This window comes from Anomaloglossus baeobatrachus, chromosome 10 (assembly GCF_048569485.1).
Source record: "Anomaloglossus baeobatrachus isolate aAnoBae1 chromosome 10, aAnoBae1.hap1, whole genome shotgun sequence".
NCBI classification, from domain to species: domain Eukaryota; kingdom Metazoa; phylum Chordata; class Amphibia; order Anura; family Aromobatidae; genus Anomaloglossus; species Anomaloglossus baeobatrachus.
In genome coordinates, this window is record NC_134362.1 from 41,434,199 (window position 1) to 41,461,845 (window position 27,647).

At 40.7% G+C, this 27,647-nt stretch overlaps 1 protein-coding gene across 1 annotated transcript; it reads right to left on the bottom strand.

Annotated features, from left to right (window-relative positions):
- Positions 1-307: 307 nt before the first annotated feature.
- On the bottom strand, positions 308-27,188 carry LOC142254580 (galanin peptides-like). Its single transcript, XM_075325702.1, has 6 exons — positions 27,006-27,188; positions 23,844-23,924; positions 19,185-19,239; positions 9,350-9,436; positions 2,673-2,750; positions 308-545 (listed from the first exon to the last, which is right to left on the bottom strand). Exons 1-6 carry the CDS (start codon positions 27,087-27,089, stop codon positions 484-486), a joined length of 447 nt encoding a protein of 148 aa, XP_075181817.1. The 5' UTR covers positions 27,090-27,188; the 3' UTR covers positions 308-483.
- Positions 27,189-27,647: the final 459 nt, after the last annotated feature.

The following is a 27,647-nucleotide window of genomic DNA, read 5'->3' on the forward strand; positions in this document are numbered from 1 at the left end:
ACAGATCTACCACAGATTTATCTGTGTGTGTGACAGGGCCTTTAGACGAGGTGTGACATCTCCCCCACCCCGCAGCGCCCCTGTGACGCCCCAGCTCTGCCCATTATGGGGAAAAGCTGGAGTGGAAACACCAAAGTTAGTACAATCTTGGCACAAATCCGAGTTCCACAAACATGTAACAACTTCTCAAAGTAATTTATACCAGAATTCTAGTGAAATTGCTTTGATGAATCAGGTTCCACGAGTGTGAACTCCGCTGAAAAATGTTGACGTACAACGTGTCATTAATGAGGACTCTGGCAGTGAATAACATCAAACAGCAGCTGCTATTTTTTATTGTATAGCTTCATTTTACGTAAGCAAAAATACACTGTAATATCATTGGAATATATTTATAGGTGGAGCTTTATGGACAGTGAGTGAAAACATTCATTGGAGTGGTCATTTCATCATTATACAATCAAATACAAAGGATTTATTTTTTCACGACTGGTTTGTTTCTTCTGACGACATTGGGGAAGTTAAATTATCAAGTGCACCGGACTCTGAAAGAAAGGGAAGAAAACAAAAGTCAAATTAAGCAAAATGTTACTGAGAACTGAGATTATAATCCATATGATTTAGTCATCAGTGAAAACCTGAGGAAGGCTCCTGTCCGTAGCCGAAAATTGATTTGTGATTTTTTTTTTAACCTATAGATGTAACCTGCAGACTTCAATAAAGGTAACATTTTCAGTTTATCCCCTGCCATTCTCACACTGCCCCTCTACCACAACTGCAGAACATGACCACTGCTGTCAATCACTGGATTCAGCCCTCTCTGTTGTGGGCATCATTTGGAAGGGAACTTTTAGGAAATCATAATGTATGGGAAAGCACTATAGGGATCATTATACTATGTGACACCATGGGGGGCATAATGTGGGAGGTGCACCATAATGTGTCATGGACACTGTGGGGGCATCATAATGTGGGTGGAGTGATTGATGGGGCAACATATTGTGTGTTGGGCAATGTACTGTGGGGGCATCATATTGTGTGTAAGGCAATGTACTGAGGGGGCATCATATTTTGTGTGGGACAATGTACTGTGGAGGCATCAAATTATGGATGACGTGGACTATGGGGCATCATATTGTGGATAAGGTGCACTATAGGGCATCATATTATGGATGAGGTGGACTATATGGTATTATATTGTGGATAAGAGGTGGACTACAGAGCATCATAGTGTGGATGAGGTGCACTATAAGGCATCATATTGTGGATGAGGTGCACTATATGGTATCATAATGTGGATATAAGAGGTGGACTACAGAGCATCATATTATGGATGAGGTGCACTATAGGGTATCATATTGTGGAAGAGGGGCACTATAGGGCATAATATTGTGGATGAAGTAGACTATGGGGCATCATATTGTGGATGAGGTGGACTATAGGGCATCATATTGTGAATGATGTGCACTATAGGGCATCATATTGTGAAAGAGGTGGACTATGGGGCATCAAATTATGGATGAGGTGGACTATGGGCATCATATTGTGGAAGAGGTGCCCTATGGGCATCATATTGGGGATGAGGTTCACTATAGGGCATCATATTGTGGAAGAGGTGACTTTCTGACTTTCCTTCTCTTCTGGCTATAACTGTTAGTACCCCAATGGACTGGATAAACAAAGGTTAAAGAAGTTATCCACTACCCTAACTCATTTCACTTTTTATTCATCAATTTTGCAATTATGTGCCACTAAATGCATTCATACTCTTATTATAGTAATATAAAAGTTTTATCATGCAGATAGCATCACTTGGTGTCTGCCAGCAGCAGCTCTGATGTTTATATCCATCCCTTCCTCTCCTAAGGCTTACTGTGCTCTGTTACTACAAGTTCCATCATGCAATGCAGTAACCTGTGATCAACACTTAGCACACCCCCTCCCTCCTCCAGCAAGTACTGCTGAAGATATTGGGAGATACCAAGTGTCAGAGCAGCCCAGGATACGTACCAGCCCATCTCGCAATAGCCAGATGACCAGTACAGCCCTGTCACTGTGTTTGTTATGCACATTTCAGCACTTTTCAGCTATCCACTTCAGGGATGAGTTTACCTAAACCCTTTGCTATTGAAGTTCTACAATCTGCATTTCAAAAGCAAAGGTGTCAGCCACTGCTATTACTACTGAATGAAATTGTCAGCTCAGCTTGGATGAGGCAGAATAATTGTGATTCACTCCAAAACATCTACACCCACCATCAAGAGCCCAGTGACAACTTCCTTTCCTTTGGTCTGATTTCTGTGTTGGAAAAGGAAGTATCAGAGGAGGAAGAAGAATCTGCATAACAATCCACTGCTACGTGATCCTTGCTGAGATGCGCTCATAAAAGCTATACATCCAATACAAGTATATTACAAAAGGTATTGTTTTGAAAAGCTATGATTTATGGCAAGGTGGTGAAAAAAGTAGTGGAAAACCTCCTTTTGTGCTCGACAGTGGCTACAAACATTGTGCCGCTAGCCTAAACCCTGCTATCGCAATTGTGTGTGGCTCATGAGAAATAATGTGTCTATCGATATCATTTATAAAACCAAATCCTTAGGTAGGTTGTTTATTTTCGATGATTTTACCTTTTTTTTACTAATTTGGGTTTGACAGAACATTGTACTTACCTTTCAGGTGTAAATATGTTAAAAATTCAATCAGTGTACGCAGGACCTTCTCGTCAGACACAGTTCTAAAATAGTTTCCTGGAAAACACAAAGAAATATATAAATGCATGTGCTATGTGTAAGAAAAAGCTTGCATGTGTTCCCGAACTGGCTCACCGCTCCATTAATACAGAAAGCTATGCTTTTAATGCTCTCTCTTTAGCTTCTCCATTCAGGGACCCGCCCACTGGACTCTTTTCCTCCTAACCGGACTCCTATCCTTGGCTTGTGAAGGCCTAGGCTTTGAATTGTTTGTCCAGTGTAATACAAGATAATCTGTCCTTTGAATTCTTTATGTATTGCTTCTCCACATATACCTAATTGAAATATTAACGGAATGTATAACCGAAACAAATTATGTGTAGTGCTAATTAGAATAATTTTAGTTCATGAATAAGTAACTGACATTCATGAATAAAAGAGATACTCATCTGTAGTTTCAAATAAGTAACTGACATTGTTCTATCAATTGACTCTTGTCTATGCCTAGACACACCTGAAATGCTTTACTAAGGAATGTTGCTCAAATAAGGGAATGAGCTAAACCTAAGCTAATTGGTTGGTAAAGAGAGAATGCAGAAAAACTGTATAAGAATGTTATGCTTTGAATACAAGGGTCAGAAGACCTCTATTGTGCTTCTCCCAAATAAAGATACGGCACTGTGTGGTCATTTTCCTGATTTATATACATCTGCGCAGTTCTGATCTGGAATCCTCCTCTGAGACCCTGAGAGAGACCCCCTTGAGGTCTCCCCCAACAGGCTAATAATGCAAGTCATGTTTTCTTAAGCACTGGAGCAGCATTTTGCAATAATACTTGACGCTTTGTAATGATGTACCATATCTGGATTCCATGCCGCGTGTAACAGTCTTCTCTCTGTTGTAGAGTTTTGTGACGGGTTCTGGGTAAGATTCTCACTTTACCTTGTGAGACTGAATATTAAATTAATTCCCTTTCCTTTGTAGAGGAGAGGATTAATGTCAGTTTATCTTTCAGCAGCTTCTGACTCCTGTTCAGGTGTTTTCGGTTTGGACGACTCCCAGGTCCTATACATACCCTCTGCTTCCAGCAGAGGGTGCAGATTAGATTCATTCATTTGGAATCTTGGCCAGAAGGAGAAAGAAGCTGGAACTGGAGAAGCTGTTTATCTGTGACTTGCTTTGTAGGCTGCAGCATTGGTGCTGGCTGCAGTAGTTTGAGGTGTGCTGGTTGTACAGTTTGGTAGTTTCCCAGTTGTCTGTTTACTTCCCTCCTTTTTTATGTTTATGTGCACTTTTAGTGGCTCCTTTTGTTTGTGATTGCCATGTGTACGAGTTTTTCTTTTTCCCCTGTCCGTGTCTGGTTGTGGGGTTTTGTGTTTACGGTCCCGACTCACCCCTCGGTTGGAGGTGGGGGAGGGGAGTTACATCAGGGCTTGGACAGGAGTTAGGGACACGCTGGTGAATGAGACCTCACTACCATCAAGCGAACCTCTGAGCTGAGGGACAGCGCAGGGTTCCCCAGTCTGAGGGTTCGCCTAGGTGCCCCGGTCCTGTCATCTGGTCCCCGTGACATAGCACTTCCGTAAGGGGAAAACTTTTCTCCTTGCAGATACTGACAAAACAATCTGGCTGCCAGTGAGGAGTCTTATAGCTGCAATGTCCCTCTGGGAAATATGCAAATTGTCTCTTCAAGGAGGAAGTAGACAAACTCTAGTTCCACCTATTAGAAGTAGCAATCCTAAAAGTCAAAAGTGACTCCCCAGATCAGACTCCCCAGATCACAACTTTAATTTGCAGACACGATGGAGAGTCACTTTTGACTTTTAGGATTGCTACTTCCAATAGGTGGCACTAGAGTTCGCCTCCTTCCTCCCTGAAGAGAAAATTTGCATATTTCCCAGAGGAACATTGCAGCTATAAGACTCCTCACTGGCAGCCAGACTGGTTTGTCAGTCTTCGCAAGGAGAAAAGTTATCCCCATAGACCCCATTATAGCTTCTCAAACAGCCAGGTCAGATCTCATACTTTGCACTGACGAGGGGCAATCACCCCGAAACACCATGTCTGCAAATTGAAGCCCTGATGTAAATCCTAAGTCATATGACAAGGCTTGTTGGAGAGTCACTTTTGACTTTTAGGACTGCTACTTCCAATAGGTGGCACTAGAGTTCGCCTCCTTCCTCCCTGAAGAGACACTTTGCATATTTCACAGAGGAGCATTGCAAGTATAAGACTCCTCACTGGCAGCCAGACTGGATTGTCAGTCTTCGCAAGGAGAAAAGTTTTCCCCTTAGACCCCACTATAGCTTCTCATACAGCCAGGTCAGATCTCATACTTTGCACTGATGAGGGGCAATCACCCCAAAACACTGTGTCTGCAACTTGTACCTCTTTTTTGTAGTTTAGCAATCTCCAGTATTCTCTATTCATCACACATGAGGCTCTTCTATACAGGGGCTAATGCCAAAACTGGCTTAGTGCAATGCATCACAAAGAGCGTGTATGCACTGCACATGCTCGGCCACCACTGCTAGACTGCAGAGGTGGTCGGTAACCTAGACAATGAGTATTACACAGTTAAATAAAAAAAAATCCCTCTGTTCTTGAGAACGTAAAGGATTTTTCATTACAAGTTGTTTGTTTTGACAAGTCCTTTATGATTTTAGTCATTGGTGATGTTGAGAACAATGCTTTTAAAGGGAACCTGTCATCAGAAATTTAGCTCTAAACCTAAAAGTTTCCCCCTCTGCAGCTCCTGGGCTGCATTCTAGCAAGGTTCCTATAGTTTTTGTGCCCCCTTTTAAACCAAATTAAATACTTTTTAAAGTTGTACCTTTTGGTATGCAATTCTTATAAATTATCCATGGGGGTGGGCTGTCTGGTGTCCGTTACTGTCCCTCCTGCCGATTTACGCCATCCCCCAACGCTCCATTTCATATCTCAGGACGCTGCCCAATGCACCCGAGGTCCCGCGCATGCGCCGTGCGACTGCACAGTGTGACCGCTGGTAACGTGTGCGCAGGCACGAGATTATGGGCGGCGCTGTGATTGCCATCAGCAACTGCTCGCCCATAATCTCGTGGCCGCCCTTTCCCCTCTGCCTCCAGCGTTCTGCGTAAGCGCTGGCCAGATGACCCGACGTCAACCTCTCGTAACCGGTGGTGTCTTGCTCCGCTCCTCCCATCTATTTCCTGCTGCAGGGTAAGATGGGAAAGAGACGTCGGGTCATCCGGCCAGCGCTTGCGCAGAACGCTGGAGGCAGAGGGGAAAGCGCGGCCACGAGATTATGGGTGGGCACTTGCTGATGCAATCACAGCGCCGCCCATAATCTCTTGCCTGCGACCCATGTCACCAGCGGTCACACTGTGCACACAGTGCACAGTCCCGGTACAGTCGCACGGTTCATGCGCGGGACCTGGGGCGCAGTGGGCAGCGTCCTGAGGTATGAAATGGAGCGTTGGGGGACGGCGTAAATCGGCAGGAGGGACAATAACGGACACCAGACAGCCCGCCCCCATGGATAATTTACAAGATTTGCAGACCAAAAGGTACAACTTTATAAAGTATTTAATTTGGTTTAAAAGGGGGCACAATAACAATAGGAACATTGCTGGAATGCAGCCCAGGAGCTGCAGAGGGGGAAGCTTTTAGGTTTAAAGCTAAATTTCTGCTGACAGGTTCCCTTTAACTTGTATGTGTCCAAAGCGTAATGCATTTGTAAAATGTCATCAATACTATTAATATTTCAATTGGACAATATAGTGGTAATAGATTTTATATGCATATAAATTATATGCGATTGATTGATCGGATAATATACATTATATATTGATAAACTTAACCGAAAGCAAAAATCTGCGAAAACTCTATATGCAATAACATGACATGGAAAGAAAACAAATGGCATCTGGATCTTATTTCTTAATTGTAGACAAATAATCCAATTGTATCTCCCATAGCTGGGGTCACATTCAGGTTAAATATTGTACATACTTCCCAATTGTATTTCAACATTTTAATGATTCCATCATGTTTAACCGGCAATAACCATTAGTTTGGCTCCAACTCTCTGTAAGTCTATGTGTGCTGGGACAGCGCTTTATGTTGGGAGCACTGGGTCACACTGGTGCCGGAAGTAGGGTAATAAACAATCTAATATTGCTATTCAATGATAGGAAAACAATGCAAAAACAATAGAGAATGAAAGGGAATAAGCATTATAATATTCATCATGCTATATTTTATATGTATAGCTGCTGAAAGCACCACTCCAACAATTTTTAAAAAACTTTTACCACTGAACTGGTGCTAATCTAAGTTCCCTGCCCCTAGTCTCATACTTACACACTGCTCCCATCGGTCTCCAGCAGTTTGTGACCTGCCAGAAGTCACAACTCAATACATGTCTATGAGAGCCTCGTTCCGGCTCTCATAGACTTGTATTGAGAATTTACTGGGTACGAGGATGACGCTGGTGAGGTCATGCACATAGCCGATCATAATCTCGCGCCTGCGCATTTAGCTCATCGGCGCGAGCGTGGGCAGCTATATTTTCTGCTCTACCCGTGATATGGCAGAAAGAACTGCGCCTGCGCGAGCTGACATAACTGCACAGGCGTGAGATTTGAAAAAGCAACGAGGAGGATGATGACTGAGGACGTCATCCCATCAATCAAGAAAGGAGGACGACGAACAGTGACAGGAGGGGGGACAGGAGACAAAAATGAGCCCGCCCATCTGACCAACACAGGTAATTAGCATACCCAAGGGCCAAGTTTTATAAAGTTATTTTTGGGGTCTGGAAGGGGAGTCAGGGAACAAGGTACACCTTCATAGAATGCAGCCCAGGAGCTGCAGAAGGTGATTCTTTTAGTTTAATAGGAAAAAATCTGGTGACAGGTTCCCTTTAATGTCACCAGGTTTTTACCACCTAATCTTAGAACATTATAATGTAGAGATAGAGACCTTGATTGCAGCAATTTTTCACTTATTGAGTTTCTTGCTGTAATTTTGATAAAATCACTGTTTTATCAGCAGGAGTCACTACATGATCACTACAGGAGTAGTAAACAATCCACCATGTAGTCCTCCATATTTATCAGCTGTGAAAATCCCCGCCCCTACCACTGATTGGCAGCTTTTTGCTTATGCAAAGTGTACAAAGAAAACTGTGCACAGAGATCAACATTAAGATAACTGGGAGATAAAACTTTGAGTTTATCAAAACTACAACAAGCAGTCTAGTAAGTGGCACATCGCTGGAATCAGGGTCTCTGCCTATACATTATGCTGCTCTCAGATGAGGGAACAAAAACCTGGTGACAAATTCCTTTTAATAGCTTTTTATTAGTAATCGGTGGCTACCACTAGAGGGAGTTCTCCGTAGCGGTGACTGCTGGAAACCAAAATTTTATTATTAAACTATGCTCTTCTGCAGAGATCTGGAGTTTTGTATTAGAAAAACTGAGCTCCAACCACAATAAAATGAATCTGTACATAACTGTGGGACTAATAAAGGTGGTGTCTAAGGGAGGAAATGCATCTTAAAGGGAATCTGTCACCAGGTTTTTGCTCCCTCATCTGAGCGCAGCATAATGTACGGACAGAGACCCTGATTCCAGCGATGTGTGACTTACTGAGCTGTCTGCTGTCATTCTGATAAAGCCAATGTTTTCTCTGACAAAATAAAGAAGCCATATAATAATAATAATAATAATAATAATAATAATAAAAAAATGAAAGAATGAAGATGCCATATAATAAAATAATAATAATAATAATAAAATGAAGATGCCATATTATAATAATAATAATAATAATAATAATAATAATAAATGAAGATGCCCTATAATAAAAAAAATGAGGATGCCATAATAATAATAATAATAATAATAATAAAAAAAAATTAAGATGCCATATAATAAAAGTAAATATGAAGGATAAAATATAATAATAATAATAATAATAATAATAATAATAATAATAATAATAATAAAATGACATATAATAATAATAAGAAGAATAATATTATTTTTATTATATGTAATCTACGGCATCTTATTTTTTTCAATATTATTATTATTATTGAAAAATAATGGCAATAATTATTATTATTATTATATTATTATTATATTATTATTATTACATGTCAACTTCATTTTTTCAACATTATTATATCTTCTTTTTACTATTATTATTATTATTATTAATAATAATAATAATAATAATAATTATGTCATCCTTATTTTTCCAATATAATTATTTATTAACTATTATATTATGTATTTATTATTAATATTTTATTTCAGCATTTTCAGTTTTATCATATATTTAGAAAATGTTAGAGCTGAGCTACATATGTAAAATTACTGGAAGCATTGCAAGAGAAGTAAAGTAGCCATTTTTGTAATAATAGAACTAAATCATGATTTGCTCCACAGAAAAGAAACATTTATATTTATTTTATTAATGCAGCTATGGCCATCATGATAATATGGCCAAATCCGGATTAAAATACTGTAACTTATTTTACTGGTAAGTGAAGCAGAATTGTGGTTGATGCGGTTTTATCGGCAGCCACTAGGTGGCAGTAGTCAGTTATCATTAATTTCTGATTTCCAACAAATCAGTGACAATATAATTAGCGCGCACATTACCTGACTTTACATCCTCCTCTAGCTGGAGCTCGCGTTTCCCGGCTAATCCATGTTTGTCATTAAAAGATCTGTGATTATCTACGGCATCTGGTAAATAAATCAATAGGTGCGGTTACTTCAGACGGTTTCTGAATATTATGGATGTTTCAGGTCATTGGATAAACTTAAAAAAAATATATGATAAATTACTTCTGATGTAATAAACAGGGAAGACTATAAAGATGCACAAGAAACTGATAAGAAATACTTTATGGAACAAGATAATTAATACTATATTGTAGCATATTGTAGGAAGGAACATTATTGGTACAAGAGAAAAAGCAGAGATCTGTAAAAATAAGATATACTTTGTTCATTTTATTATTATAAATAATATATTTACTAAAACATTGGATGTTTATGGTGGCTGTGTGTGATGGAGCTCAGCTTCCTTCAGGTGAGATCCTCGGGGGCGTGACTTATACCAATTACACTTTCATAGCCACCCTATGAATAGGCCATCATTGTATATTCTTGAGAATAAAAAAACAAAACTAGTTAAGTAAATATTTTATACATGACCACACTAGATCCAACAGGGGTATGTCCCTGACTCTAATGCATCTGTGTGGTCAGAGCATAGATACAGTTGAACAGTGGTGGACACAGAAAAGGGCCCCTGAGCAAGAACAATATATCAATATAACAATATAATATTATAATATTTATAATATAATATAATAGGCCCTTTGCAGCCAAAGAGCTCATAATAATAATTCCACCTGCTTTGGAGGTAGAAATGGGCCCCACAATCTCTTGGGCCCCTATGCAGCTGCATCAATGATATGTCCGCCCCTGCAGTTGAATATAATGGTAGAACAAACAGCCGACAGATCCCGGATCCACCATTCTTGGTGACTGTAGGACCTACAGAGAGCTCTAGGTCACATGACCTGATGATGGGGTCACATGACTTGAAGCTCTTGGCAGGTCCCTCAGCCTCAACCTAGACTGGCAGCAGAGACCAGTGACAGAAAGCAGAGAAGTGACAGGCAAGTAGAATGCAGGGACATCATATTGTGAGGAATAGAGTGTTGGGTCCATCATACTGTCATAGTCCATAGCCATTGGCGGATACAGACAAAAAAATGCCCCCTGTGCAAGAACACTATATGGGCTCTTTTCAGTTCAATAACTCATCAAAATGCACAAATCCACCTGTTTTGGAGGTGAAAATGGCCCCCTTTACCTTTTGGACCCCTTTGTGGGCTGCACAAGTTGCACCAAAGATATGTCCGTCACTGGTACATACCAAGGAGCGGTGTGAATGCACTGTGGGGGTATCATTATGTGTGTGGGGGAAAATGCCATGGAATTATCATACTGTGTGTGGGGGGATTGACTGTGGTAGTATCCTTATGTGTGTGGGGGCATCATACTGTGCGCGTGTATGGGGGGGGTGCACACTACAATATGTGTCCAGCTATCCTATAATTTAATGTCAGAATGTATACACACGGTAATTAAAACATCTGAAGACCCCATAGCAAGGCTTGGATGAGGCTACACTCCGCAATGACCACTTTCAGCAGTGAGTTCAGAAAATTCTAATTGCACAAGACTGACCCACACAGTGGGATAATGCACACAGTAATGTCACACAATCGCAAAGCACAAGGATCACACACACACCGTGACGTAATAAAACTGTGATCATATGTGCAGTGATGTCCCTGTATTTGTATAAATGCACAGAGTGATAATACAATTCAAGGATCGCGCACACAGTGATGTAGTAATAGTGTGATCATGCACACAGTGATGTAGTAATAGTGTGATCATGTGCACAGTGATGTCATGGTATTGGGATAGTCTGTACAGTGAGGTCACAGCATGGGTATAATAAACACATAGATGTCATAGTGCCGATATAATCTACTCCATGTTGTTACAACACAAAAATGATTCCAATGCTGATGTCACATGACGGTATAATGCACACATGAGGTCATACCACAGGAATGATGCAAAAAGTAATGTCACAAATAACACAGATGAGTGCCATAAGGCTCTATAATAAAGTTTAGTATTGTCACCATTACATTTTCTTTCCCACCCTACATATATTTTACCGCTTACTGAACCTTAGGACTGAGTGAAAATTGAGCCCAGTAGTTGTTGGGCCCCATAGCACAGGCTACCCGATACCTTGGTACACGACCATGTGCATGATTTGTCTGCAAAAAGGACACAATTTAATATAAAATTACGGCACCGCTATCCTACTGAGTTGTGATTGGGTAGTTATCATTCCTCTGATTCTGATAATCCCACTAAATTAGGGAATTGCCATGTATCTACTAATATTTTTTATATTGCTTGTTTACCTAAATTTTATATAAAAAATGGCTACTAAGTAGGATGGCGCATGCGCGGCTCTTGATGGAGGCAGACGCGTCCCTGTGAGCTCCACCCTACCTAAGCACCTCACCGGCTCCACAGTCAGTGGGCTAAGAAGCTGATATACAGGAGATGCCCCGGTCTAAGAAGGGGACAGCTAAAGGACAACAGTCACGCACCATATCTGAACTCCAGAGAATGCAGGCAAGTCCGGGACTTTCCAAGATAGCGCCGGTCACCTCCTCCCCTGCAAGTGAGACGGCGGTAGCGGAGATGGAGAAGAGAACAGCTCATGGCCTCTGAGGAGCTATTAAAAATGGCTACTAAGTAGAGATGAGCAGACCCGAGGAAGTTCGGTTCGGTGAGTTCAGCTGCACTTTAGATAAAGTTCGGTTTGGGAGTTGGACTTGACCTGTACCCCAATGGAAGTCATTGATTGGGCAGTTCGGGTCTCCACCCACATGCAGCTAGCCATACACAGATCCCTTACAGGGTAGGCAGGGTTTTTCCATTTTTTTTGTTTGGCGCACACTACATTCGATCCCACCACTGTTACCTCCAGTGCGAAACGATCAAACACTGCAAGCGGCTCGCACTGGACTGAGCACTGAGCGTAGCCGAGCACAGCGATGCTCACGCATGTGGTTTGCATACGTAAAGCACCCGAACTCTGTTTCTTTTGTACAGTCTGTGTTTGGTACGAACCCCGAACCTCGCTCATCTCTACTTCTTAGCAAAAAAGAATAGTAATGCAATATATGTTTGACCTACAAGTTTTTTCTCAACGCAGATACTGAGGAAAAGATCCAGGCAGAAATTGACCTACAGTGCAAATTGTAAATCCACAGATGGTCAATTTATGTTTCCTATTGTTTATAGATTTTTTTTTACCCCAATGACTTCTTGGAAGAGAAAAAACCCAGAATAAAAAAATTGAGGATTTTTAAACCGTTAGATCTGCAACACCTGAGAAAAAAAAAAACACTTTGCAAAGTTAAAAATGGAAAAAAAGAAAAACACTACAGAGGTTGTCAGAGCACCAGGCAAGAAAGCCACTGATGTGCCAGAGAAGATGGAGCACAGGGTATTTATTAAAGTGGAAAATTCACAGAAAATTCCTCACCCAAAATCCACAAAATTTCTGTAGCTATTTCACCTCTTTTTTATGCTCTTTTTTATGCATTCAGAAAATTACATATTTTGAAAAAAGACCTGGTCCATCTAGTTCAACCTTCCTCCACCAGTTCTACATTTTGTCATGAAGTCATTTATAACCAACAATGTTGTGTGTAGTGAGGAAATCATCCAACCCTTTTATAAAAGCTGTTATAGTATCTGCCATTACTACCTCTTGTGGTAGTGTATTCCACGGTCTGACTGCTCTAACTGTAAAGAACCCTTTCCTATTTAGCTTCCGGAATCGCTTTTCTTCCACTCGCAGTGAATGCCCCCTGGTCCTTAGTATTGTCTTCGGAAGAAATAAGTCATGTGCCAGTCCTTTATATTGACCACACACGTATTTATACATATAAATGAGATCTCCTCTGAGACGTCTTTTTTCTAAGCTAAACAAATCTAACTTTTCCACCTCTTATCTTCCATTCCTTGTAGTAGTCTAGTTGCCACCTTTGAACTGACTCTATCTTCTGAATGTCCTTTTTAAAATGCGGAGCCCAAAACTGGTTCCCATATTCCAGATGTGGCCTTACAAGTGATTTATAGAGGGGTAACAATAAGTTGGGATCATGGGATCTAATCTCTCTTTTTATACACCCTAAAATCTTGTTTGCTTTAAGGATATGGATTAGTTATGGATTTAGTATACAATTTTTTTACAATTTATAAAAATGGAATAAAGAGACATTCTCCTAGCTGGAATAGCCTTTTAATTAGGAATTAATAGAAATAATAGGGTTTTTTTCTCCATTTTTATGTAAATTAAGTTTAATTGCTATATAGTGAAACCTTGGGTATTTTTTTATTATATTCCATTCAGGTTATGTAGGATTCCTTATTTAAAGGTTCAGAGAACTCTTCTTTTCCCATTGCAATGGGAATTTTCTTAACCAGTAAAAGATGATCAATACGACCTGAAATTAAGGATGATGGCTATTAGCCAGTCTATCCAAGCTGGCATCTGGCAGTAACAGACCCACATTACGCCACATTCATCCCGTTAATTAAAACGAGTGCAGAATCTCTACCGGAGATTCAATGCTGTGAAATAAAACAGGAATATAAAGTGCCCGACTGTCTGTATCGGACGACTCTGCAGTCTTCACTCCAATTCATGGATTTGGATTTTTTTTTTTAATCAAGATCCAAGTATCACCATCTAAGTGCACAATAGAAACACTATCGAATGTATATGTGTGTAAACAAATGCACATAGTACTTCCTATGATGTCCTGATATGCCCCCTGTCATCAGTTTTTGTTGTACATGGAAACGAAAAAATAGTTTCTCCATTTTCTCTATTCTAACAGTCCATCAAAATCGGATAGCACTTGGATGTCATCTGAGTGACGTTCGATTTTTTTTTTTTTACAGACCTATAAATTTGCATTGCCGACATTGATCAGATGCTCGGATCAAAATCAGTTGAAATTTGGAGAGAAAAGGGTTAATACACTGCGCTGCCGTAGAAAAGAGGATCCATGTAGAAGGAATGATTTTATGTGTCTACGCGTTTCAAAACCTTATGGCTTCTTCCTCAGGACAAATCCTATATCTGAGGAAGAAGCCATGAGGATTTGAAATGCGTCGACAAATAAAATCATTGTTTCAGACAAGTCCCGCCCCAGAAGCGGTTGAACCGGTCGGATCCGGGTGTCACTATTTGTGGCTCGAGGGTCTCCAGACCCAGGGGCTTGGGGTCACTCCGAAACGTGATGGGGGGTTAGTTACAGGGAAGTTAGATAGTTTGTGATGCCACCCGTGGTGTGCGGTAATAGGGAGTACCGCTGCTGCCGTTGGGAGTACCCGGGGTCATGGAGTGGGGCATCCAGATGACTTTACCCTCCACGGGTAGGGAAAGGCCCTGGGACCCTGGTTGGTGGGATGTATGGCAGGGGGAGGGAAGACTCGCTGGTGGCAGGTACTCAGGTACTCACTCAGAAGGAAAGCAGACACTGACAACATGGTAAACCAAGTCTCTGGGTGCCGCTGCCCTCCTGGAGGAGCTCGTCTGGGTTCCGTCCCCTGCAGCAGTGCCTGGTGATCCATGGCCTGCCTCCATGCACAGAATTTTAGAGTGTCCAGGTGGCCCGTAAGCATGGAGCTTTCTGGGCCCCGCTCCCTACTATGGGTAGCAGAGGAGCTTTCTCTCAGGAGCTCACGCTTGGGATTTCAGTGGGCTGCTTTGCTTGAAAAGCCCTATCCCCCTCATTGCGCTAGTGCCCCCGTTCTCTGAGCTTCGTGGGAACAGTCCATAAAGGCCCTGTCCTCCACAGGTTAATTGCTGCGTTGCTTGAATCCTCTCCGCGACCTAGGGTCCAGTACCCTGACGTGCTTTCGGCTCCGGACCGGGTATTGGACCGCAGCTGCCGACCGTCCTCCTCGACTAAGCCAGCACCCAGTCCCAATCTCCCGCAACTGGGTCTCCAACTCCTCCGGGCCCAGACCACCATCTGCAACCCAATCTGCTTCTCTCCCTGGGTGGCCCTCAGGTGATTGAGATTATGTAGTACAGAGGTACGAGCCTCTGCAAGGCAACTCAGCTGGTCCCATAGGTTTTCTATGGGATTCAGGTCTGGAGAAAGTTCTATCGGAGGTCCCCCAGTCTCCAGCAGCTGTTCCCTAATGATGTGACCTCAATAAGCCGGAGCATTGTCATCCATGAAGATGAAATTAGGCCGGTGTTCATGCAGAGACACAATGACTGGGTTAATGATGTTATTCCAGTATTAGGGGCTATCACTGTACCATTCACAAAGTGTAAGAGTTCTGTATTGACAAGACACAGTTGCCCCCACTGTAACACCCCCACCAAAGGTGTGTCTAGTGACAGCTGTGGCTGATACATAGCGCTCTTGATGTCTCCAACATCTTTGGTGGCCATCATTTCTGGTCAGCGTGAATTGACTTTCATCATTGAGCAGCACTGAGGCCCACTGGTTCCACATCCAGCATACATGATCTGTGTGGTCATCTAGCACTCAAACGAAGCTGATGTCAATGGTTTCGAATGATCTGATGTGACACCTAGGTGCCTCTCACCTCCCTTAAATATGCCTCGATTTGTGTGGCCTTCATCATTCGGTTCTGAAGGGCATTGTTCACAATGAAGCGGTCAACAGTGTGGGATGTGGCCAGAGGACGTCCACTTCTCTCCCTTTCTGTGATTCTTCCAGTCTCTCTGTATCTCTGTACAACCTGCTGGTGACACTCTAAGCTCAGTGGCCACTTCTGTCTGAGGACATCCTGCTTGAAGCCTCGCATTGGCGTGGTACTGCTGAATAATTGTTTATTATTGTTTATTGGGAGATTCATGGATTAAACGCCTGTTGTGAATTTTGACATTAAGTTCCTTGTTAGAGAACAACAAGTTGTGCAAAAAGTCCTGAAACATTGAACAATTGGATATGAGCATCTGAAAGTTTACAGAAGGTCGCATTAAGTTAAGATGAAAAGATTAGAAGGCATTGTAGGATGATCCTGAAATTTCATCCGAAAGCCATATATCCCTAACTTTTTGTGAGTAGTGTATAACATGCATGCTTGCAATAGACTTTTGGTCTCCCTACTGCTGAATCTTTGAGCGTGTAGGGCCACTAGGTTGCATTGGTCGTATTTGCTGCCAACATGATGAGTGAGCCGTATTATTTTGGGGGCCCATAACACTTTTTTCATTTATTTTTATTCCATTGTTTGGAAGAGGTGACAGTAATTCTACAAAAAAAATTTTCAAGCAGACATTATCTATATTGGATAAATATTTTTTATATTTTATCAGTCCAGACAATTACATACATTAAACATGTAATTGTGTTTTTAATTTATTAGATATTGCTACTTGCATCATTGGAAAAGAGGGGATGAATTTAGCAATTAATCTACTTTATTTGTCTTTTTATTTAATGTTTTTTGCATTTTTTTTAATGAGCCCTTTTTGAGGACTGGAACCTTTGGTTAATTGCCTGCAATAATGCTGTCTACTCTATAATTACCGATCTCCTATGATGCCCAGTTATACAGTAAATGTGAACATCCTCCTTACATATACAGCAGATATCACCAAACTTCTGCTCTTCAGGGCACTTTACACGCTGCGATATCGCTATCGATATCGCTAGTGAGCGTACCCGCCCCCGTCAGTTGTGCGTCACGGGCAAATCGCTGCCCGTGGCGCACAACATCGCTAACACTCGTCACATGGACTTACCTGCCTAGCGACGTCACTGTTGTTGGCGAACCGCCTCCTTTCTAAGGGGGCGGTTCGTTCGGCGTCACAGCGACGTCACTAAGCGGCCGCCAAATAGAAGCGGAGGGGCGGAGATGAGCGGGACGAACATCCCACCCACCTCCTTCCTTCCTCTTTGCGGGCGGCCGCAGGTACGGTGATGTTCCTCGTTCCTGCAGTGTAACACATAGAGATGTGTGCTGCCTCAGGAACGACAAACAACCTGCGTCCTGCAACAGCAACGATAATCGGGAATAGAACGACCGGACAACGATCAACGATACGGTGAGTATTTTTGATCGTTAGTGGTTGTTCGTGCGTTTCACACGCAACGACGTCGCTAACGAGGCCGGATGTGCGCCACGAATTCCGTGACCCCAATGACATCTCGTTAGCGATGTCGTTGCGTGTAAAGCCCCCTTAACTCTATATTATGACCTTTTCATCTATATACACTAACATATACTCCCATTGATAAATCTTTCCAGATTTAGCAGAGGAAGAATTCATATAAAAACTAGAGCGAAGAATGGCACCACTTACTTCAAGGAACTTGTTCTCAGGTTATCATGCTATAGTTAGCAAAATGAAACCACAAGATGTTGTCATGGCTGAGTCTCAAGGAAGTTAGATTTTAGGAACCTACAATAAGAACTAGTAATATTGAGTAGTAGTACTTTGGGTGCATTGAATGGTGATACTAAGAGCCACCCTCCTGAAATACTGAACAGGGTCCTCACTACCGTATTTCGTTAACCTCTGCTGTTATCTTTGCACATACAGTTCATATCTTCAGGACTGAAAGGTTATTTTTGAAACCCTTAAATAAATTAATCATAAGGATGGAGCCATTAGCTCAACTTTTATGGGCTGTTATGGCAGGACCCTACTAAAGGATACCATATAAACCAAATGTACATATAAAGCCAGCTACCAGTATATTTATACTTATGATGAGTGTCAATATGTCTTAACATGGCCATACCCATTAGATCACTGCTGGACATAATATAGAGATCTCTCCTAACTCTCCCATACACAAGAACGCTCAACCAAGTAAAGCGCCATGGAATAAAAGGCGCTGTAATAATAAATAATAATAATATCCAAAAAGAGACAATTGCACTCTGAAATGCTAAAGCATGAAAACCATGAATGTAAGAATATAGATACGCATTACAGCTAAAGGAAATCTATGAAAAAAAATAGATACTAAGCATACAAAAACGGCCATTTTTATATCTGCCCAGTAGCCATGTCAAGGCATACCTCGTATACTGGCTATCTACTGTGAACTGAAGCCTCTCTCTGAGTTTAAAAACCTCCTGTGTATGGACATACACATGGGTATGACTGTACACAGGTTTTAAACTTAGAGAGAGGCTTCAGTTCAGCATAGATAGCCAGTATACGAGGTATGCCTTGACATGGCTACTGGGCAGATATAAAAATGGCCATTTTTGCATGCTAAATATCTCAGTTTTTTTTCTTAGATCTCTTTTAGCAGTAATGCGTATCTATATTCTTACATTCATGGTTTTCATGGTTCAGCATTTCATAGTGCAACTGCCTCTTTTTTTGTCATTTTATGCCATGTTCAGTTATGCACCTGTTCACATTGCAGTTTTGGGAGAGCCGTCAGTTTTGTTATTTATTTTAATCATATTATCCAAGTGTTGCTTTGTTCTCTATTATCAGCATATCTCCCTTCCGAATAAAAAGAGGTTGAATCTCAACTACCTGATCCTTATGTCCCCCGACATCACCTATTGGGGGACAATTGGGAGGTCCCTATATATACACATCAGATTGGCTGACTTATCCAGTGTGTATGGGGACCTTTAAGTCAACACATATCTGATCTAAAGTAATGATAATGGAAGGAGACATTTTATTGTCCAGCTTCTTTTGTAGCCTAAAATGGAATGTAATGAGGAACAATGAAGAAAATAACAAAATGTAGAGACACTAAACACAAAGTTAATGTTCATTTAAAGCCTACAAGAATTCAGTCACAAAATACAGTATAAAATGTAAAATAATTGTGCTACTTACGTGGGCCTAAGAGATAACCAGCGCTATTCAGTGTCCAGCCACGTTTCTCTTTACCCTGTAAAAACAATCATTAATTAACTAAAAGGTCAATAAGATTTATAGTTTGTTCAATTGACCCAAGTAGTATCTAGTCTCTTGAGTTTTGGGAGCCAAAATGGGTCTACAATTGCTGCACTGAAAGTAATTTAGCCCATTGATAAACTTTTGCAAGTTTTGGACAATTATTAGTATGGGTTCCTTTATTTATTGATGTTTATTGTTACATTTTATACATATATATGGAATGGTTAACCACAGGTCATATGGGATGTAGATTAAGAGGAGCTTAACGGCAGTATATGTTTATGCAGGAACTGATCTATGCTGTTCCTCTGTAATCTATATTATACTTATGAAGAAAGTTTTACTAAAACTAATTTTATTGTATCTATAGAAAAAAATGCCTAATATGATATTTTTATTTTCCCACCATTAGAGGTGCTGAATTGTCCCTTTTTTCTCACCTCCCTGCATACATGCTTAACTGTTCAGAATTGAAAGCCAACCTGCCTGTGTAGCCTATTTACAGTTTGACAGACAGGAGATCAGGAGCAGAGAGATAAAGAGCGCTCCCACTTCCTGTAAAGAGATAAAGACCCACCCCCACTTTCTGTTGAGAAATAAAGATCTACCCCCACTTCCTGTTGAAAAATAAAGACCCACCCCCACTTCCTTTATAGAGATAAAGACCCGCCCCCACTTCCTATAGCGACCACCCTCATTTCCTTTATAGAGAAATAAAGACCTACCTCCACTTCCTGTAGCGAGATAAAGACCCGCCCCCACTTCCTGTAGGGAGATAATGACCCACTCCACTTCCTGTAGAGAGATAAAGACCTGTCCCCACTTCGTGTAGAGAGATAAAGACCCATCCCTACTTCCTGTAGAGAGATAAAGACCCGTCCCCACTTCCTGTTGAGAGATAAAGACCCGTCCCCACTTCCTGTAGAGAGATAAAGACCCATCCCCACTTCCTGTAGAGAGATAAAGACCCATCCCCACTTCCTGTAGAGCGATAAAGATGTGCCCCCACTTCATGTAGAGAGATAAAGACCCACCCCACTTCCTGTAGAGAGATAAAGACCCATCCCACTTCCTTTAGAACTAAAGACCCACCCACTTATTTTACAGATAAAGACCAACCGCCACTTCCTTTATAGAGATAAAGGCCTACTCCCTTTTCCTTTAGAGATAAAGACCCATCCCACTTCCTTTATAAATACAAACCCCCTTTTGTTTTAGAGTTGATGACCTGCCCCACTTACTTTATAGAGAAAAATGCCCACCCCCTCGTCTTTTAGAAATAAAGACTTACCTCCACCTGTAGAGAGATAAAGACCCATGCCCACATTCTTTAAAATTAAAGACACACCCCAACTTCCTTTAGTCATAGAGACCCACCCACACTTCCTTATAGAGATAAATACCTACCCCCACTTCTTTTGGAGAGATAAAGACCCACCTTAATTTCCTTTAGAGAAAAAAAACACCCACCCCCACTTCTTTTAGAAATAAAGACTTACCCCTACTCCCTGTAGATAGATAAAGGCACATCCCCACTTCCTTTATAGAGATAAAGACTTACCCCAACTTCCTTTATAAAAATAAATACCCACCCACTCTTCCTTTAGAAATAAACACCCAACCCCACTTCCTGTTGAGAGATAAAGACCCACTCGCCACTGCCTGTAATTCATCTATGTGCATTTTTCAAGACAAGAGCTCTTTGACTGCAGTTCTTCAGTAGGAGCCTTAATTATATACTTCTAGGTTATAAAACCCTGTCTAGATCGGGTGATGATGACAAAATATTGTGTGCTTCCTTGGGTGTTAAACATTGACATAATTTAAAATATGCAATGCACATAATGGATCCAAGGCAGCAAATAGCATATCTTATCATCACTGAGTACACAGGTCTGTAAGGGTAAAATTGTTTGAAAAGTAAGAAGGGATTTTATTTTTCACAAACACTCACTCCATAGGCTTTTTTTTGCGTGACCTTTGGTTGATGATTTTGGTGTCAATAAATTGGTTAGAAATAATGGATGCTGCGCTGCGATTGGCTGCTGTGGGTGAGATTTTCTTAACTCAACTTCCAAAAAAAGTCTGAATGCTTTGCTACTGCGCAAGGGCAGCAAGTATGCGTCTGTGCCTGTAGGGCATTCTGTGAACCTAAAGGAAAGCTATGAGAATTTAGACTTTACTCTCAAGAAACTTCACAAGGGTCAAGGATGATCAATATGTGGTGATCTGAAAGTTCTCTTTCTGCTCCATGGGCAGTATACACAAAGTATACACAAAGTACCCATGCTCTTTGTCTGATGAAACAGCTGGGATAGGACTCATCACTAGAGCCAAAAAAGTTGGTCAACGAGAATATCTTTGCAACCTGGAATCAAGAAAATGGTTGCGGAAAGTTTAGTTGATCCCAGTAAAGTTCTCCTGTCATCACTCCATAATAATCTTGGACTGATGAAGCGGTTTGTGAAAGTGCTACTGAAAGGAGAGACTTAAGGCCGGTTTACACTCAACGACATCGCTAACGAGATGTCGTTGGGGTCACGGAATTCATGACGCACATCCGGCCTCGTTAGCGACATCGTTGCGTGTGACCGTGTGACACATACGAGCGACCGATAACAATTAAAAATACTCACCTTATCATTGATTGTTGACACGTTGTTCTTTTCCATAAAATCGTTGCTGGTGCAGGACTGGCTTTAGTCTTATCTTCAGGCAGCACATACCCATAGCCAGGAAGATCAAAGCTATAAAAGCCATCATCCAACAGGCATACAGGTATGACTAATTTCAGCTGTATGCAACATGTATACCCATATTGAGTTGAGCAATGCCGTCGACTTTTTTGAGTTGACGGAACTGGGGATTCCCAGCCAGTCTCCCACGCTGGTACTTGCAGGCCTCAAACTAATGTCTGCGATCCGATGAGGGCAGGCACAATGAGTTCAGCATGGCCGTTAACTTTTTGAGTCGACGGAATCGGGGATTCCCAGCCAGTCTTACACCACACTGGTACTTGCCAGGTCTCAAACTGAGTAACGTCTGCGATCCAACGAGGGCAGGCACAATGAGTTCAGCATGGCTGTCCACTTTTTATGTATACCCATATTAATAACTCAGAAAGCTGACAGATTCCCTTTAATTACATGGTGCTGTACATGAGAAGGAGTTACATAAAAACACAAATAAAATATACAACTAACAAATTAATAGTGACAGACTGGTACAAATCGAAGAGGTCCCTGCCCTTGCAGGCATAAATTCTGCAGAATAGTGTGGAAGGAGACAGCAGATTGGGGGGGGGGGGGTTCAGCAGCTCTGGTAGTCAGAAGGCGGCAGCGGGGTCATTTTAATCCCTAAGCTGTCTGAACAGATGGGTTTTCAAGTTCTGCCTGAAAGTTCCGATTGTGGCTGATAGTTGGACATGTTGAGGCGCAGAATTGCAGAGGATGGGGGATACTCGGGAGAAGTCTTGCAGGCGATTGGGTGGGCAACATACAAGTGTGGAGGAGAATAGGAGTACCAGGGATTACGTGGGGGGAGATATTAGGAGATTAGTACAGAGATATGTGGGGAAGACAGATTATGGATGGCTTTGTAGGTCAGTATTAGTAGTCTGAATTGGATACATTAGGGAATTGGTTGCCAATTAAGGGTTTTGCAGAGGGGAGAAGTGGAGGAATAGTGTGGAGAGGTGGATTAGTCAGGCAACAGATTTAAGGATGTACTGGAGAAGTGTGAGAGTGTTAGCAGGGAGGCCACAGCGGAGAATGTTGCAATAGTCAAGGAGTGACATGATAAGTGCCTGCATTAGTATTTTAGTCGATTGATGGTTGAGGAAAGGACCGATTCTAGAAAAAATTTTGAATTGGAGGCAGCAGAAGATGGTGAAAGCTTGGATGTGTGGTGTGAAGGTAGGACAAAGTAAAGTCAAGGGTTACTCCAAGACAGATGATTTCAGGTACAGGGGAAAACGTGATGTAATTTATTAGGATAGATAGATCAGGTAGGGAAGATAGTTGAGATGGACAAAAGATCATGAAGATGGACAAAAGATCATGAGTTCAGCTTTGTCATCATTGAGCTTTAGGAAGCGAGAGGAGAAGGAGAATATGGCTGATATACCCTCCAGATTCCGGACAGCAAGGACGTGATGTCTGGACCAGAGCAATGGGTTGTCCCATGCTAAAGGTATAGATGTAGAAGAGTAGGGGTCCAAAGACAGAGCCTTGAGGGACTCCAACGAAGAGAGGGTGGGAAGAGGAGGTAGTGTGGGAGGGGGTGACTCTAAATATGCCAGTGCTAAGGATGTGTTTATTTAGATGTTAAATCTTTCTTAAAAGATACTATTATAGTAACTTGAGAGCTGACAACTAATATACCCAGACATATACAAGAAGCTTCATCAGTTAAGGGACATTCCTTTAATGCACATTCATGACCCTAACCATACAGAAAAAACTTATACCCTCAGAAATAACCAGTTTCAATAACAATGTACTGCCATCAAACTCACGCATCTAATAGCCACATATTATGGGTTAGGAGCAGAATTGTTATTTTATTTGAAAGTTATATTATAGAAAGTATACTTACGGTTAAGACTAGTCCAAATGTCTGTGAGATAGTAGCACACAATATTAAAGATACGAACAGGAGACCTGTGCACTTTTCCATCTGGATGAACATTGTAAAAGAAAACAAAAAAGTGTAAGCAGCGAAGGAAAAGGACACAATATCCAATACTCAATACCTGGGATTTGAACCCAGGACCCCAGCGCCGTAAGACTCTAATGCTAACCACTGAGCCACCGTGCCACAAAAATCATTTTAGATATAAAAAAAAATTCAACAAATTTGTACCTAGATTTAGGGACAAAGATTGAGTTTGATTCCTCGTCCAACCTTTAACTATACAAGCCTCCACCTTGGCTCCCAATACCTAAGACATGTTCCCCCAGCCACCTTCCTAGTAATGCCCACTTATTACAAATGGCTAATGTACACCACTTTGTAAAATTACAAATGATGATATATATATTCTTATTTTATTCTATACACCATGCTCAATTTCTATGTTAGACTTGAGCCAAGAGTTATTCAGAAATCTTCTGGTCACCTCAAACTCTTGTGCCCTTGTTGAATGTGCTTGACCTAAAATGTCAACGTTGTTGAACATCTAGTTTCCTCAAGGATCACAGCACAAATGGTCTTAATATAAAATGAATCAGCAATGTGAAAATCTTGTAAAAATAGTAATGCATAATAGAATTGTAATATTGAGTGTATTTAGCAAAGAAAATGCCATTTACTTAAGAAAATGAAGAATAAAACTATTACAAATATTTTCTATAAACATAAGTTATAACTGTATTCAATATCTACAATAAAACATGGGAAATAAAGAAAGAATGAAAGAAAAAAGAAAGAGCAAGCAAGAAAGAAAAATGAAAGAAAGGAAAGGGAACAAGAAAGAAAGAGCAAGTAAAGGCGGCTTTACACGCTGCGACATAGCTCAAGCGATCTCGTTGGGGTCACGGAATTTGTGACGCACATCCGGCCGCTTTAGCGATGTCGTTGCGTGTGACACCTATTAGCGATTTTGAATCGTTGCAAAAACGTTCAAAATCGCTAATCAGTGACTTCCCCCCCTAATCTCAATTATCGTTGCTGCTGCAGGTACGATGTAGTTCGTCGTTCCTGCGGCAGCATACATCGCTACGTGTGACATCGCAGGAACGAGGAACCTCACCTTACCTGTGTCCCGCCCGCAATGAGGAAGGAAGGAGGTGGGCGGGATGTTACGTCCCGCTCATCTCCGCCCCTCTGCTTTGATTGGGCGCCCGCTTAGTGACGTTGCTGTGACGCCGAACAAACTGCCGAACTTTGAAAGGAGGCGGTTCGCCGGTCACAGCGACGTCGCTAGGCAGGTAAGTAGTGTGACTGTTCCTATCGATGTTGTGCGCCACGGGCAGCGATTTGCCCGTGTCGCACTCGCACAACCGATGGGGGCGGGTACGCACGCTAGCAATATCGGTACCGATATCGCAGCGTGTAAAGCGGCCCTAAGAAAGAAGAAAGAGAAAAAAAGAGCAAGAAAGAAAGCGAGACCAAGCAAGAAAGGAAGAAAGAGCAAGCAAGCAAGAAAGAAAAAAGAAAGGAGCAAGAAAGAAGAAAGAAAGAAAAAGCAAGAAAGAAAGAGCAAGCAAGAAAAAGAAAAAAGAGAGCAAGAAAGAAAGAAAAAAAGAGCAAGGAAGAAAGCGCAAGCAAGAAAAATAGAAAGAAACAATAAAGAGAAAAAAAGAAAGAGCAAGAAAGAAAAAGCAAGCATGAAAGAAAGAAAAGGAATGAAACAAAGAAAGGTAAAGCAGAATAAAAAGGCAAAGTAGAATAAAAGATACATTAAAAATACTGTTCTATAAAAGTGAGTTATAACTGTATTAAATATATTTAATATACATGCAAAGAGAAAAAGAAAGAAAGAAAGAGATAAAAGTAAGAATGAAAACTAAATTAAATATTGTTTTATAGAAGTGAATTATAACTGTTAAACATGTTGAATATACATGGAGAGAGAAAGAAAGAAAGAAAGAAAGAAAGAGAAAAAGACAGAAAAAAGAAAGAAAGAGAGAATAGAAAATAAAGGCAAAGAATAAAAAATAAATGTAAAATATTGTTTGATAAAAGTGAGTTATAACTGTATTAAACATTTGAATATACATGGGGAAAAAAGGAAAGAGAAAACAAAGAAAAAAAGAGAAAAGAAAGAAAGAGAGGGGAAAAAAAGAGTGAAAAGAAAGAGAAAAGAAAAGCAATGAATAAAAAGTAAATTAAAAATATTGTTCTTTTAAACTGAGTTATAACTGTATTAAACATCTTGAATATACATGGAAAGACAGAAAGGGACACAGGAAAAAAGGGAACAAAGAAAGAAAGAAAAGAAAAGTAGTCCAAATAAAAAAATAAATTAAAAATACTGTTCTTTAAAAGAGAGTTAAAACTGTACTAAACAGCTTACATATACATGGAAAGAAGTAAAAAAAGAAGAGATAAAAGAAATAGAGAATGAAAAAAGGAAAGAAAGAAAAAAAAGAAAAGTGGAATGAAAAGAAAAGCAAAATGAAGGGATGAATAAACTTGGAAATAATCTGGAAAACAGATGATATAAAATAAAAAGTAATAATGATATTGAAAAAGAAAAGAAGGAGCAAGATGAAGGGATGAATAAACTTGGAATTAAATAATCTGAAGCACAGATAATATAAAATAAAAAGTCATAATGATAATGAAAAAGAAAAGAGAGCAAAATGAAGGGATGAATAAACTTGGAAATAATCTGGAACACAGATAATATACAATAAAAAGTAAATGATAATAGAAAAGAGAGAGCAAGATGAAGGGATGAATACATTTGGAAATAAATAATCTGAAGCACAGGTAATATAAAATAAAAAGTAATAATGATAAAAGAAAAGAAAGAGCAAAATGAAGGGATGAATAAATTTTGAATTAAATAATCTGAAGCACAGATAATATAAAATAAAAAGTCATAATGATAATGAAAAAGAAAAGAGAGCAAAATGAAGGGATGAATAAACTTGGAAATAATCTGGAACACAGATAATATACAATAAAAAGTAATAATGATAAAAGAAAAGAGAGAGCAAGATGAAGGGATGAATAAACTTGGAAATAAATAATCTTGAGCACAGATAATATAAAATAAAAGTAACAATGATAATGACAATCTAGACAAACCTTGAGGTGACTTGTGGCTGTGTGTGTGCAGTGTCTGGGTCTCGTCTCGGGCAGTGGAGGGCTATAGGTGCTTCCAGCTGGCATACAGAAGGAGTTGTGCTCTGCAGACTTGTCCAAGAAAAAACACAGCAGGAATCTCACTGCATTGTAGGACAGGCAAGTCTCCCCTGGGCGTTTGTTGTAGCTGCCGAGGGGATTGGCTATTTATGGTCGGCACCGGGTTCATATGGACCGGTCTTCCCTCCCCGATGGTGCATGTGATGGAGTCAGACGTCACTGGATCATTTCCACTCCACAAGTCGCTGCATTAAGGGAGGGCAAAAATTACAGCAATTCAATTAAAGGTACTTTGAAGCAATATGAAGGCAAAAGACAGATAACAGCCCTGGTAATTACCTGTGATTATGGCATGGGTGGACAGTTTGTACCAGTCCAAGACGCTTCATCCTACTTGCCTCCTTTTCCTTGGCCACTTCCTTCTATACACACAAGATAATGAATGGAGGACATTTATATTATATTACTCTTCCTTTGGTTAAAGAAATTTAAATATGTTTATGTCCGGCCAGAGGAATAAAAAAGAATGAAGCTATCACTTAAGAATGATGAGAAGACCAAGCTATGAATAATAAAGACATTATA